Source organism: Bombus affinis, chromosome 6 (assembly GCF_024516045.1).
Source record: "Bombus affinis isolate iyBomAffi1 chromosome 6, iyBomAffi1.2, whole genome shotgun sequence".
NCBI lineage: Eukaryota > Metazoa > Arthropoda > Insecta > Hymenoptera > Apidae > Bombus > Bombus affinis.
The window spans coordinates 17,351,530-17,367,791 of record NC_066349.1 but is presented as its reverse complement, the minus strand read 5'-3'; the positions used below and the strand labels follow the sequence as shown (position 1 = coordinate 17,367,791).

The following is a 16,262-nucleotide window of genomic DNA, read 5'->3' as shown; positions in this document are numbered from 1 at the left end:
ATTCGAGATTAAGCGAACGTCCGAACCGTTGACAATCGTAGCTCACCTTCGCGAAATTTATTCCATGCGACGTCCTAATTAATCCAACTTACGATTACCGAGGATCATCGGACGAATAACGCGATCGTCGAAGATTATTCAAATTGATCGCGGCAAAAGTTTCCAAATACGTATCAAAAGGAATTAGGTTATCCGAGAAACGATTCGACGTTTCTGCCAAAAACTATTGAATAATTATATTAAATTTGAAAGTGCAGAAAATTTGGTGCGAGTCAAATTTTTCGCTACTAGTTGCTGACTACTTCTTTCTTTATTTGCCTTTATTTTTACAGCGGTCTATAACTATATGCGGCGAGGGAGGCGGGCATGTTTTCACGCATGAACCGCGCAACGATCACGATACATTTATTCGAAAGTCGAGAAGACGCGATAAAGCCGATAAAATGCGTTTATTATCGATGAATTGCTCTTTGTAGTTAGAAAACATCGTATCGATGATGAATAGAAAGAGCGGTGGTACTCGTGATTAACGCGATTAGGAGCGTGTTTCAGGGTTCGTTAAGGGGTAGCTCGACGTTTGTCCCGTGTTTCCTCGCTTATGAACGAATGGGCGCGATAGAAGAGGCTCGTTAAGAAACGACCCGTAACGGGCAATAATCGTGGCCTTGTATCGTTCCGCATATTTCACGCTATATCTGGCTATTGTTCTTTCGTTGAATATTTTGTTATTTTTCGAACCAATGGAATCGAAATGCAAATTTCCGCTTACTTCTGCTGCGAAATTCTTCGGGTCGTTGCGTCCGCCGATCTTTTTGGTAAGACAGCTGAAACAAGAACAGGTAAGGCGTATGTATTCGGCATTCTTTCTTTGTAGTCGCATTTTTGATCGCTGTGTATATCGGGCCGATGCGGGCATCGAAACGCAGCTCTAGGTAATTGTAATTAATCGTAAATAGATCAGTTTCATCGTAAAACGACGGGACTACTAGTTTTCGTTGATCTCGGAAATGTTTACGAGAGGTTATTAAGTTTATTAATCTTGCTTTTACTAAGTCGTAAAATATCGCAAATGTAATTGCTTAACCTTTGTGTATGTCGTACGTACATCCATCGATCGAAACGGAGAAGAGAAAAGAGTAAATTTTATAGAAAAAGACAGCAGTGATCTCTGATACGGCTACGTACACCGTATCGTTCGATTTTATTAAAGCGATCGAACAATTGGCGACCCGAGCAACGTGCACGCGCGACTCGCCTGCTTTATCAAATTACGTCATACCAGTTCGATGCATATTCGATGCACGCTGTTTAGCAAAAATGAATCGTTAGATGTGTCTCTCGTACCACATAGTCGTAAATGTCGCCTTCCAGCGCTGCGAAATATCTCAAGTTTTTCCAGTTACGATTGATTCGATCATACCAATTACGTTGTACGCAACGTATACTTTACGCGGTTAATTGCATTCGATCTATAGATATATCGTATTATAGATAATATCGTGGTATTAACGATAATCGAGCTTTTCATAAGCCAAATCGATCGACTCCGTTTTTCTTTAATTTCTCAATTTCGTAAGAACGCGATTGATGTTCGGTTTTCAAGACGGTCTATCGCAAGAGAACGCCAAAAATAACGGTAAAATCTATGGTGAATTTGAAAAACGATATTTGCAACATCGTCGCTAGACAGCGAATCTTTATGCATTTACGAGAAATTTGAAAACGAGAAATTGTAGAAAATGCGCGCAATATGGAAAAACTGTGTAAGATATCGAAAATATACATAGCTCTCTTTTCATAATCCAAGATCTACTTTCCGAGTTCTATCGCAAAAACTACGAACGCGCGTGAAAATCCGCCATCTAGTCGCCGCTTTTCTCTACTTTTTAATTTAAGCGGTTGGCGAATATGGCTTGCGAAATTCTTATTTATCGATGACGTTATCGGTAGCAGACTCCATACGACAAAGGACGGTACATTTTCGATCGCCAATTCGATTCACGAGTTCGATTCGCAAAATTGCCACGGAGTGGCTTCGTTTCTAATTTTAAAGCCAAGTCGGTTTGGCGTGACATCAAGGCAATTATATATACGCGCGCATTCACCACCCTGTGAACTGCACTGCCTCACCCCCCCCCCCCGCAATCCCACCGATTTCCTATTTCATCTTGCGCACGAATACCCGCTCCTCCGGTCGTTATCTCGCTGGCACGTGGTCGCTCGCGACTCCGTATCGCGACCGTGACACTGCACTTAACCATCGACTAGCAGTCATAACGATTCCCGGCGGTTAGTTTTCAAGAACGGTGGCGGTGAGAAGCGCGACGAGCAACCGTGTCGACGGCAAACCCGCTCGTCGCGAAACGTGTCGCGCTTTTTATCGATCACGCACCATCGCGACCGATGCAGCGGTTTGTCGCTCCGTCTAGCAGTCTACGCGCGCACATACGTATGATCTGTCGTAAAGGAAATATCAATGCGTTTTAACGAGCTCGTTCAAATGTATCGAGCTGTCGGATAAGTCGAGGCTCGAGTCTTCCGAACGTCCGAGTTCACGTTTTTGCTCGAAAACATGAGAAACTCTACGATAATAATGACGAAATAGCGACACCACTCGATAGATCGACAGGAGATTAAACAGAATGGTATAAACACATTTGCTTTCGTCGCATCGTTGAAAGATGATGGAACAAAGTCTACTCGTATCTGGAAAAAGTTTAAGACTCGGGCCGATAACTCGATATAGATATGGTTGCGTGCGATGTAATATCGCGATACTTGGCTCTAGCAATAGTAGCGACGAGCAGGTGAATCTCGATACAAAGGCGATTCGAAGATTTTCAACTGAATATTAATACTATCGTAAATCACTTTGAACATGATTCGATACTTGGCATATATTACCAGTTTTACGTACGCGTGTATTTTAGATTTATTAAGGACAAGAAATGGAAACGCGCGACATGCGTGACTGATGGACCAAAGAATCACGACTAAGCACGTACACGCGCTTTTTCGCTCGAGTCGTGCACCGCGTGATCAGCTCGAAACAGACTCTTCGGCGTTTTCGTAGTATCTCTATCTTTCTAAGCTTGTAGCAGCTTTTTCGAATTTTCAAACAGCGAGTTATTTTTATAACCTTCGATCGTAGTACGATTGTTTTACGAATAGGCGGATACGTTTTTATAGTTTGCGAGGCGATAGTTGATCGAGGTTGGTTATCAACCGATTTTTATTGGCAATGCGATCGAGCTGTTCCCGTTAGAAAGGGGTTCGTTCAAACAGAGACACCGTTAAAAGGAGCCGTGTCTTTTTTTCTTCAGCATCGAGGATGCTTCGACTTAAAGTGGTTACGTACGCACAGCCTATAAATATTCTTTAGCTGGACGCGTTGGGTTCTCGCGTTACAGCAGGACCACTGATCGAGCTAGCGACGCTAGATTCGTTAAAACTTTAAATACCAGCATGCACGATTGCTTCTATACTAGCCGACCATCGACTTTGACGTCCGCTCTCATAAGGAATTTTTTAAGATCGATCGGATATCTCCGTTGTTGGATCGCCGTACGCTTGTTACTTTCTGTAAAGTTTAAATCTCAATCATTTTCGTATACATTTACGTATATATGGTGTATCATTTCCGAATAAGGAAAGTTTGCTGCATGAGTCACACGAATTCTACGTACGCGTTTAGCGATTACATAATTCATCGAACATCGAGTTTCCAAGAGAAATTACAACGTAACTAGATGGTAATTAACCAAAAAGTACAAGCGATTCGAATTGTAAATACCTTTGCCGATTCTTTTTCCACCGAATTGCCGATAAATCTGGAATCGCGAATATCTAAGGATTTCGTCGCTCGAACGGATTATCGCATAAAGTAGCTTTGGGTTTTGATATTTGGACGTAAACAGGCATGCTTACATTTACATCTGGTTAGTTTGACTTCCAGCGGTAAAGGCTGATTTCATGCCGATTTTGCAGATAAAAGAACAGTCACGTTCTTTCGTCTCTGACCATTTTAGTTCATCGCTGCGAATTACCATCCGAACGTCCGTCTAGACAGGCAGGCTCGTCTCTGTCTGTCTCTTTCTCTCTCTCTCTCTCTCTCCCTCTCACTCACTCGCTCGATCACTTTGTATAGTCTTTAATCTCAGCGTGCGCCTCTCCTTTTCCAAAGGATTTTGTTAAAAGATCCGTTGAACAAGGGTCATTGGCAATTTTAATATCTGCGAGGATATCGATCAGGGTCGAGTCACGTTATTTTATCCATATTTATTCTTTAATTCTCTTTATCGTTCGTATCTTTCCTTTTATCGTATTTTTGAAGTTTAATTCGAGTTTAGTCGTAATTGAAAGATTTAATTCGTACTTTGGTGGAAAGTCGACATATACGAATTTCGCGATACGATCCTTTCATCGACTACGACCGACTATGAAAGAAATTTCTTGCATTACCAAATAATTCGAGTCACGATCGACAAGAGTAATTTCTTTACTTCCATTTATCGAATAAATAATTCTTAATTTATTAAAACACGCGTCACCGGTCTGATAGAGGGAGAAGCTGTCGCGTGTTTTTAATATTTGCCAAAAATTCCACCTTCTTAAGATGATTCTTTGTGGGTCTTTTTTTTTCAAGTACGATTCTTTTACTGCCGCTTTTCTTTATATAATAGTTTGCGTTCGTAACAAGTTGCGGGTTATGCTAGAAGATTCGCTCGATGCAAAGCGATCGTCCGCGTGGAAGCGCGTGTCCGTTAAAAGCTCGTTTCGTTTATGCGATATCCAGGATAAAAACACGATCGTCCGTTTCGTCTTATTTAACGAACGACTTTTGGCTGGTAATTCCATTTCGATAAAATTTATTGCCACGTTTCAGCGCTAAACTCGACTGTCTGTAAACGCGGCAACGGTTCAGAGGAGAGGCAACCGTTGTTCGGTAAATTTGCTAATAGATGAATCGCGTCACCGAATATCAATTTCGGAGACAAGAAATTAGCGGAGATCGCTATTTTTAGGTCAAGGATTTGCCATTCGATTCGTTCATGCTCCACTTTTATTCGATTTTCATCCAACGCCGTTCTTCTCTTTGCTGTCTATTTTCTATCCCCTAATCTCTTTTTAAATATCTTTCTTATTTTTACGTCTCATATTCTTTTTGCTCGTAGAAGAAGCGTTTCTTTCGCTGGTTTCGCGATGTTAATTGTCAAACTTTTTAATAGGACTTTACTTCGACAAATTTCGCAGTCCATTTCCAGTTTCCTGAAAAGTCTCGAAACATCGCATATGGTAATTTTCTTGCAAGGAAAAGAAGCGAAAGATAAAAGTTTGAAATAAGTTGACGCAGATACGAGAAGAAGATAGAATGCAAAATACGGGAAGATTTAACCTGTCGAATGCGTCAACCTTGTTACGCAAGAGCAGACTTCCTGTCCCTGTCTACAGAGATTTATCGCACGAAGTAGGCCACTCGATAAAGGCCAACGACGAACGATCAAAAATATATACTAAAAATTGCGAACTACGTTGACAACGTATCTAAAATCTTGCTGCATCCTTGCAACCTGGCTTAACATCACATTTTTAAGTTATTCGTTCGTTGTAATATTTTTAGTATCAAACTGTCTATAGATAGCGAAATACAGAAATCTTGGGCGAACGAGTTCTAGAACGTATTCGAGTATCTTAGAAAACAAAAGGAGAGACCGTTTTCACAGGTCGATAGTCGGACAGTAAGCGTAAGAAAATCTTGTTCGGTAGAGATCGTGTAGTCGCGTTGCAAGACACGTTTTAGCCTGTTATTCGACGAAGGCAGCGTTGCAAGCGTGCACCGAGTGCAAGGTATATCGCCGGTGCTTTCTTGCTTCTTGTTCTCGTGATACGTACACGCCGTCTTTAAGCCCGGAATAGATTTAGGAAGCGTCGAGCTATGCGACGAAGCTTTGCCAAGTCTCTTGGTACATGAATGAGTTAGTTGCATGTGCGTACACGTGCTGCGCTAATTTATAGCATCGCGACGAATGGAGCGGCGGCCCTCCGAGCACGAAAATCGCAGATCCTACAGGATCGTGTCGTAGCGAAACGTTTTGGTCGTTCGTGAACTGCGATTTTAGACGGCTCTACCTTTTAGCTCTACCTTTTGACCCTGCCTTTGTCCTTTCCATCCTTTTACCTCCAGTCGCGCTTTTTCATACGCGCAATTTCTTATTTCACTTTCCCAGCAAAACTCTTCTTACGACTAAACAAAATTTTCCTCTCGTTAAAACGAGAGCGAGATTTGGAAACTCGAAGACCGTCCTTGCAGCATCGTTTGCTCTATTTTTTTTAAACATTTTCGTTTTACTTGACGGATTTTGCGTGCAACGTTGCGACCCGTATGATCGAACAGATATACGTATAAATAAAAAATTACGAATAAACATACGTATAAACGAAAAATTGAGGATGGAAGACGTAGCAATTACGACTCGTCAGTGCAAGTGGAAAGAGTCGAGAACCATACGTATCGAAGCCATCGCCACTCCAGAGAAGCATTCGCTAATCTTAGGCGAGAACATAGTCATTCAGGTTCGAGTATAGAATAGAATGAGCAAGGGGAGCGTCGTCTGCACCGTAGAACGCGAGGAATTGCTGCGCCTCCGTGAATGCTATCCAGAATGAAAGTTTCGAGATCGGGCAACCGCCTGGAAATTACCCCTGTAAAATCCTCCTTTCGTATAGTTCCTTTCCTGAAAAACTATTTACCTGAGAATGTCTTGTTGGCGAGCCGCTCGAATACGTTCACCTGTACCATATTTCTCTAAGAAATCTCACGTTCCCCTGGTGTCGTAGATTTAGAATATCGTTTCAAAACGACTTATCATCACCTTCGTAGGATACGAAAACAACAATTGCAAGTTTCCAAAGTTTTAAGAATCGTTAACCAGCGTTTATCGAATAGATGCGACGATAAAAGTAACAAATAATTATATTATGATAAAAATAACTACGAGATTTTGATTAAACTGTATCGAAGATCTCTTTTGTACGTAAGAAAGAACATAGCGAAGTAGAAAGTTTTATAATGGTCAATCTTCAGGAAAGATTGATTTGATTTATTTTTCAGAGGAGGAGCCGCTAGAAAATAACAGAACGAACGGGAATCACTCGACAGGTTCTCGAGGGAGTCCCGTGATCTCAAGCACGCGAATAACGCCACCCTCGGCGAACGCAAATTCGGCTCATCTGACCGCCGTACACTCTACGTCGCATCTCCATCTTCATCATCATCATCAGCAGCAACAGCAGCACCAGCAGCAGCAGCACCACCAACAGCAGCACCAACAGCACCACCAACAACACCACCAACAGCAACACCAACAACACCACCATCAACAGCAACATCAGCCGCAGCAGCAACCGCAGCAACAGCCGCAGCAGCAACAGCAGCCGCAACAGCAACAGCAGCATCACCATCACCATCATCACCATCACAACAATCAGAACAGCACGCATAATCCTTACGTGGAAAATCAAAATACGAATCACTCGCAGCAGAACGCGGGCAATCTCGTCGTCGACGTTGAACCCAGCCACGACAATAAGAAGCATCGAAACGGGTAAGATTGATGCAACTATTTCTATTTTATTTGTAATTCGTTCGATGTATGTCGATTAATTTCGTTCGTGCGATAGATAAAAATAAGTTAGCTAAGATAAGCTTAATTCGTATATATTATATGTTTAATTTAAGTTTTAACCCTCGTCCGTCCCTTATAACGAACGTATAAATTACGAACACGAGACAAATATCTCTCTTTATCGCTTTACTTTTTCCTCTTACTTTTATCTCGTTTATCACAACGCGTGTCAAATTGGCATAAGCGACGGCCGACGGATGCTGGTTAAAGTGTTAAGTTCGTATAATTTGGGATAATGTGCATAACCGTCCTTGTGTATATCTTGTGTATATTTTGTGTATATCTGTGTTAAGTTTAGTTACTGTACTTTTAGTTACTATAAAGTAGATCTAATATAGTTTATGTCGACACACGATTAACACTGACGTCAACGTATGCGAAGATATGCTTTCTAGTTTTTGTAAGGGTGGTAGGAGAACTTTGAGAGTCAGCTTTCTTTATTATCGCGGCACGTTGAGTTATAATCTCAAAATTGGATAAAAAGGAAAAGGAAGAGAACTAAATAATAATGGGAATGCATAATGTTGAAATGAAACGAATTTCGGATTATTCGCCGATGTAGTAAATAGAATTACCGAACACCTGGTACGAAAGTGCTTTGTAATAACTTTAAGAATAACCAAGTTACCGTTGCAACTGTGACTGATTTTATACGGAAAAACTTCTTAAAATCTAATTATAATCGTCCTTAGAATAGTTCGTTTTACGGAGAATGAGAGTTGATTCGAGTTAAACAACTTAGAAAACGAATTAACTTCTCGTACTTGTTTGTTACATCGAAGGTTACACGTGTTGCAGATTTGCATCGAGTAATTTATACCATTAACGCATAATTAGGTGTTGCATATACAGCGACGGACAAAGGTATTCGTACACCTTTTGAAGCAGAATAACTTTTTAAAGTTTGGATCGAACGACGAGTGTCTATTCTCCCTGAAAAGTTGGAAGGATCAGATTTCTACGTGACGCGTAACATTTTTTTTTGGAAAAATTGCAATTCTTCTCGAGGAAGAAATTGGAGGTTACTTTTTACAACTTTTTTTTTTTATCCAAGCCTATAATAAAAATTTAAGCAACACGATTATCGAACATTTATACGTCAGTTATACAATTACGCTGAAAATTTGATCGAAATCGGTTAACGTTGCAACGAGTTACAAAAGGTTAAAAATGCCTGACGCCTGTTTCCGCGTCAACCGAGTTCGCTAAAATTTTCAGTGTACATATCGTACAACTAACAGAAATCTTCAAAACGTGCTGCTGAAATTTTCGTTACAAGCCCAGATAAGAATGTTGTAAAAGGCGATGTTTTCGAAACATTTTTAACGCGTTATCTGGTAAACTAATTCTTTGTCAGTTTCTAATCGTTTGGTCAAATTTTAAACAAATTATTCCGTTTTAAAGGATGTACGCGAGGTATACTTTTATTCCTCGTTGTGCATATTACATTCCTTTTTTTTTTTTTTTATAAACGATTAACACGTTCTATGGCAAGAAAGAAGATCATTTTGTCCGTATCTTTGGTATCATATACGCGTGTCACTGAAAACTTTACGTTAAAAGATTTAATTACAGGAAAATAAATGATTTTCTCCGTTTCAACGCTATATCGAACAATTTTTTTATTCGCCTACCGAAAGTTTTAACTGTACCAATCGTTAGAACGTGTTAATATTTTATCAAATGTTACATCGATAAAATTCCATAGTATATAACCCGTAATTAACATTGGATCGAACCAAACGTTACTTTCTTACAACGAAATACAACACATCTACACCCCTAATTTTCAAGAAGTTCATTTCTATCTCCCTGTTCGTCATCTTTCCTCTAAAAATTTCTTTTCGAACTTTTCCTCCTCCCTTTCCCTTTCTGTTCCATCCCGCATTTGCTCTCTCTTTCGCTGTCTCTCTCTCTCTCTCTCTCTCTCTCTCTCTCTCGCTCTGTCTCTCTCTCACACTCTCTCTCTCTCTCTCAGCAGCATCAGCAGTAGTAGCATTTTGTTCCTTGTCGCGAATTCTCGTTCGGTATGTTTTTCGACGGTTGCTCAGTCCACGGTGCCGCCAACTTCGCTTGCTTCTCGCCGTTTTTCCGTGTTCTTTCTGGCTGCCGATATGCCAGCCTGTTGCTTCGCGCGCTCTCCCTCTCCGTCTTGTCCGTTCTCTCTTTTCTCGATGCACAGGCAGCAGCGTCGAGGCAACAGAGTCTTCGCTACCCATTCACGCGGTGCACGTGTCCAGGGTGAATGGCACGTGCACGGTGCGTCACTTACCACGTCGTGAGACCGGGGACCGGGATGCGTACTAACGCGCCGCTGCCATTATCGCGTACCACCACATGCGTGCTGCACGCTCGTGCCTCCTCCCGCTAGAGATTATCGTAATTTGTCCGCCACCTTCTGATTAAGAACGCGATTTCGCTGTCTGTGTACTTCGCTTCGGAGGTGCGCGAGGATTGTTGCTTTATCCGATCGATTACAGAGATTATCAATCGTTTACGCTCGCTTTATCGTCATAGTTTTCTCTTCTTATTTTGCATTTCTGTGTTTTCTGTTATCGGATAGCGTTCCTTACCTGGATCTCCAAGATCGATGCAAAGTACTCCTTTATCTCGCGATTTTCTTCGATCGTATATTTCACTTTAATTTCCTAGATGTAAAGAGTGCATGCGAAACTGATTAACAAAATATTACCAGTAAGCTAGTCGTGTTGCTGCGATCATGTAAGAAAATGATCACGTCGCGCCAATCGATTCGAAAATGCTTGACAAATTAGAAGCTGCGTAATGTAATTTGCAGAGGGACGTAAATTGCACGACCTACGTTTTACTGGTGACTCGATGCTTTTTATTTAAGGGCCTGTGAAATAGCTTCGATAGAATTTCGATAGATTTCATACTTTGCTGAAACTAATTTATCAACGGTTTATCGGTTCCACATAGATGTAAATATAAATGGAAAATATCGCGTGTCTACATATATCCGTTTCTCTATTCTAGACCGTGTGTAATCCGTTCTGGCACCAGAGAAGTGCATAACAAATTGGAGAAAAATCGAAGGGCGCACCTGAAAGAGTGCTTCGAATTATTGAAGAGGCAACTCCCGTCGCAGGAAGAGAAAAAGTCGTCGAACCTTTCGATTCTTCACGCTGCGATCAGGCATATACAGGTATGTAAATTGACATGCGTAACGTGTTTCGCGATCCATACTCTTTTTCCCTCCTAATTTATAGAGAAGTCTAGTACAATTACTATAATATTCCTTACTGTAAAGTTACATGCTGTTTATTTTACGTAATAGCGAAATCCTGTCTCTCGCAGAGAGTATGCTTGCACGCGAAACGCTTTGGTATCGTAAAAACTGCCAATTATGCTTCCTATTATGCCGCAATGGCTTCCAGTGTCGCAGGTTAGCTGTGTGACCTAGCGCGAAATGTGTGGTCGTGGCACCTGAATATAAAGGCCGCGTAATTGTTCCGTTCGATTCGCACGGTCAATGTATCAGTTTCGATTTACGAATTTTTCGGAAAAAAAAAAAAAACAAAAAAAGAGAAAAAGCAAAAGGCAGAAATATTTACCGGCCTGTAAGGGGCGGGGTTGTAACTGCGGTTACTTCGCCACGTAATAATCTTCGGTACGTAAGATTCGACCCGATTAATCCTCCATTCTATTAATCGCTTTCGTTAATATATCGCGTCTCGCAAACTATGTATCGGCGAGTGATGTAACATACCATGATTGTAAATACCAATTAGTCGATGATATATAATAATGGCATATGGTATCGGGCCGGAAACAAATCATTTTATTGTATCGATAACAGTAAGAGATCGATCACGCCTATTTTATATTCAGAAGGAAATTTTGACTTCTCCTTGGTACTCGAGTTCGATCCTATCTAATTCTTTTTTCTCGCAATTTCGGAATTGCGAAAGGGACATTAACTTTTCGCGCGACGGCCAGAGAATCGTCCCGATGCGCGTCCCCGCGAAGGTCGACCATACACAACACCTCCTTTCCCTTCTTTCGTGATTCAACTCGAATCCTACTATCAGCCGTTTGGCCTCCTTCTCACGCGCTTGTGCAGCTTATTCTCCGTGTCTCTTTCTCCGTACCCTTTCGGTCTGCGCATGTCTCTCCTTTTACCTATTTACTATACGATCCGTTTGTTTCTTTCCAATATGCGGACGGCATACGCGTCGTTTCCATCGTACGTGCAAACCCAAGGTATCGTATTTCTTCTCCTTCTTTTCTCGCTTCCTTCGTCTCTTCCTTTAACCAGATCGACTAATTTACTTATGATATATATAATCCCGCCTTTACGCGAGAATTATTTTTCCCTTTTTCCTCGCTTTTTACAGTACGGTCCGTCTTTCCTCCTCGTCCGATAGTTTCACTCTCTCCGTTGGTCCGTCTGCCGCACGAGGTCGTTTCTAGAGACACGTTGTTCCCCCACCACCGTCTTCTTTCCTCGTATTTTCGTCTTTGTCTTTTCTGTCTCGCGATCCCCACTTCTTTCTAGTCTTGTCTCTTATCTCTCGCTCTCTGTCTGCTCCTGACCTCTCCTCTTTCTTTCCGCGTGTATCTTCTGTCTCGCGTTTCCTCTTCGACCGCGTTTCGTATCTGTAGTCTCTTTCTCTTTCCGTTTCTTCATCCTCCTCCTTCTCCGTTCGCCCGTCTTCGTCAAAACGGCATTGCCTGTGTACTCTTTCGTCTTCGTCGATCGTACGTCGTCTTTCCCACTCTAGGTCATCCTTCGTGTTTCCCCACCATACGAGACGTTCGCTTTCTTCGTCTCCGGTTCACTCCGTGCAGTTTGCGCGTGTGCGTACACGATGCTTCTCCACGTACAAGATGTACCTGTATTGGTTCCACGTGATTGCGCGGCCATCGGTGTCACGCAGCATGGCACGTACGGCGTACGCTGCTATCCGAACTTTTATCGTTCAGAGCGCCATTGTTGCCGACTTCTAAGTACGAAACGGATGCACCGCTCCGACGTGTCGAAATTGCACGTTGGCTTACCATAACGTCAGGTTTCTGCGTAATTACGTGGAATTACCTGTTCCATGTTTCTGTTGAGCCACCGATCAGCCACGTCTTCTGAACGACGTCATTGACGTATACCGTTATCAATTAAAAACATTTTATTACATATTTATTAATAAACGTTGTCAATAGATATACGAAACACAATCGTTACGTCTTTTGCCATTATACGGGGAAACGTTAATAAAATACACGTATATGTATCAAAGGCTAGCTTCTTAAGAATAATTTTCGGTCTCAAGTACGATCATGCTCTATTGTCTCCTTCGGGGTCGAGGATTATCCAAAGTTCTGTGAGAAACGTAGCCACTCACAAATAAACCGCACGATTACCGACGCAATAATAACTTTGTGAATAGCTGCCAGATTTTCAAGATCGTTAAGTATTTAAGCTAGGGTATTATTTCGGAAAATGGTACGGTCGTCACAGGTACTAAGCATCGTTATTTCGTTTCAGTTCGAAATTCGAATGGCAAAACGAAACCTACGGATCCCGTGAAAACGTTCCGTCAATAACCATCGACCAAGATACAACGTAATTATTAGACCTTAAATAGCGTAATAACGAAACGTTCCCTTTTAACAGCTATAATGAATAAATATCACCGTGTCGAGACAATGCTCGATCGAAATGTAGATATTTGAAAAAAAAAAAAAAAAAAAAAAAGAAAAGCAAGATATACACATCGAAGATACGAATGAAAGGAAACCGGTAATCCACTACCGGTACGACGACACTTTAGACGAGTCTAACTTACTCCATTCTTGTTAGTTGGCGGAAAATCCGCCGGATTCGCGCGCACGCGAGTTCGATAAAGTATAATAAAGTACATGCACGATCTCCGCGGCACGTACGACGTAGCAGATAGGGGAGATGTAGAAAGAAACGAAAACGCTATTTGCGTATATCCGAGAGCGCAGTATTGTGTGTGCGAATCCTGTTGGAGGCGGTTTACCCACGTGCTTGTAAACCGCGCGTGCGCCTATTCATGCAACGGCCTTCGTGCACCTTCCTCCTCACCTCCGCTTCTGTCGTCTTTCTATCTCCTTTTAACTTACCTATCCTTCGATACGCGTGTCTGTCTATTTTTGTTGTGTTTCTCAGCCTTTTTCGCAACGTATATTCCCCTCCTTCTGCTTTCTCCCCTCTCTTTATCTCTAGTGTTGCGTTCTATCTTTGTTGGTCGCCCCATCTTTCTTCATATTTACGTCTTGCTCCGTCTTCCTCTTCTTCTTCTTCTTCTTCTTCCTCTTTTTTTCTTCTCCTTCTTCTTCTCCTCCTCCTCCCCCTCCTTGTTCTCCGACCAAGGCGATCCTCGTCTCCCACTTACTTTCTTTGATTATCACTGTGTAAGTTGGCGACCCCGGTCGTGTCTTTTCTTTCCGTCTGCGTTCCCTTCTGCGCGCGGCTGCGTTGTCGTTCTCCTCTTTCTCCTCCTTGACAATCTTACCACGTGTATTCTGTATCGTGCGCGCCGGTAGCGCTGCCACTTATTGTCACGTGCGTTCCTCCGCGAAACGTTCCTGCCGATAACCAATCGAATGCTTATCACGTTTTGACGGAAAGTCGTACCTACTCGAGATTTCTACTGTAACACGTCTAAGTATTTACGTCTATATTGTTAGTCTTGCGTGTTTTCACGCTTCTTTCATTTTACGTTGAATTCATAGTCTAACTTTAGAATTAATCTTAGACAGCGTTGTTTCGCTCAAAAAATATTTACCGATAGACATTTAATGTATATAAATAATATATTAATAAACGATTTAACATCGGTTAATGGACATATCCATCTATTTTACATCGGCCTGAAGCTGTGGTTTGGACCAGTTAGTCCGAGTAGAAGTTTAGCCTAGATTAAGTTCTGTAACGATGTTGTATATAACGGTATGAGGTTGCGTTCGGTGACACGAAGATTACAGGAAAGTTAAATACATATGGGCCAAGGCGCGAGATCGAATTTTGTAATTTGTACAGCAAATGATGCCGATTTTTCGTTGGAGATTCTTATCGCGGGTCAAAATTGCTACATCGTGAATTTTCTTAGCACTTGTGACGCGAAACGAGTGAGCACGAACGCGTGCAAACTGAACTTGATCAGGTTCGAATTTGCACACGGCAAGAATTTCGTCCTTGCATATTTTCTTTCTCCTCGACTTCTCTCGAAACGCATGCATCTCGTTCGTTGGGTATCGGAGTTCGTTGTCACGCGCACCCGTGCACTCGTGCACGGTTCCTTCACGCATGTTCGTGCTGATGTCAAACACAAGGCTTATCGTATTTCGATGGAGAGATGTCCTGAATCTGCAGGAGTATCGTGTGACGCTGGCGTTACGCTATTCTCGAAAACGAAGCCGGGATACGTATAATGGGCTTTAGTCCGCTTTTTGTCGCGTGCACGCAATTTTTCGTAAAGGCTACCGGCTACGGTTTCTGTGAAACTGTGAAACATGCAGGTTTCATAAACAAAGTTAATTTTATGCACGATAGATTGCGCAAATTTTCGAGTTTTGGGATCGCAGAAGTTTCGAGGGAGCAAATAAATATATATCGCGTTATCGGTCGAAATATATTTGCGCCTTCTCGTTCGCGAATAATCGGAATCTGTCTAGAACACGTGCTTATATAATCGCGAGAACGTGTTGTATTTTACATCGTTTCGGTCGAAAGCTAATTAATTTTTCTGCTCGTTCTATAAAAAAATACGAAACTTTTTTCTACCATCGATTGCCCTGTTTTTTAATTGCGGGGATATCGTTGCAGATGTTGAGAAGGAAGGAACGAGATTACGAACACGAAATGGAAAAACTTGCTAGGGAAAAAATTGCTGCCCAGCAAAGATTACTTGCTCTGAAGAAGGAACTCGCGGCTACTTGGGATCACATCGACTTTAATACTCTTTTACCGGAACAGAATGCGGCTGCCGATGTAACGGCTACGAGAAGTAGTAAGTCTTATAACCGAAATAGGACATTCACATACCTTTTAAACGTACTCGAAGAGAAACGACAACCATCGAAGCGAACTTTTTATAAAATATAAAATCGACGACAAGAGAAAAACGTAAGGTGGCAATTTCTAATTTAAGAATCTTTTTTGTTAAAGTTTCAGAAAACATGGAGGTTGACGTGACGGGGCTCGCACGGGGTGGTACGAGGTACAGTAGTACCAGCAGTCTGAGCAGCGCAGCTACGGCTAGTTCACCGCAGACGCTTCAAAATACCAATGCGACTTCCAATATCCACAATCAGGTTGCCACTGCGGCAGTTGTCTGCCAAGCGCAGGGTATGAATCTTGCGTCAAGTTCCAGAGAGAGTCCACCTGCGAGTTCGAGTCCTGGAACGCCTGCACCTAGCATTCCTACTCCAGCACAGGTACGTTCCATGAGAGATTGAAGACGGTATCGAGCACAAAAGTTCTAACGTCGGCTGAATTGGCTCGGTCGGTTAAGTCCGCGGCGCTCTGCTAATCCGAACGTCGTTGGATCGAATCCCGGTTTGGACTAAAATCGTAACTAATCGTTTTTATTC

General features: G+C 42.1%; 1 protein-coding gene across 8 annotated transcripts in view; it reads left to right on the top strand.

Annotated features, from left to right (window-relative positions):
* Positions 1–16,262, top strand: part of LOC126917657 (uncharacterized) — a 31,143-nt gene that overhangs the window by 11,428 nt on the left and 3,453 nt on the right. For all 8 annotated transcript variants that reach the window (XM_050724785.1, XM_050724786.1, XM_050724784.1 and 5 more), the window contains 4 exons: positions 7,112–7,604; positions 10,683–10,851; positions 15,496–15,679; positions 15,838–16,106. In XM_050724785.1, coding sequence (XP_050580742.1) covers positions 7,112–7,604; positions 10,683–10,851; positions 15,496–15,679; positions 15,838–16,106 — 1,115 coding nt within the window. The remainder of the gene's footprint in view (positions 1–7,111; positions 7,605–10,682; positions 10,852–15,495; positions 15,680–15,837; positions 16,107–16,262) is intronic.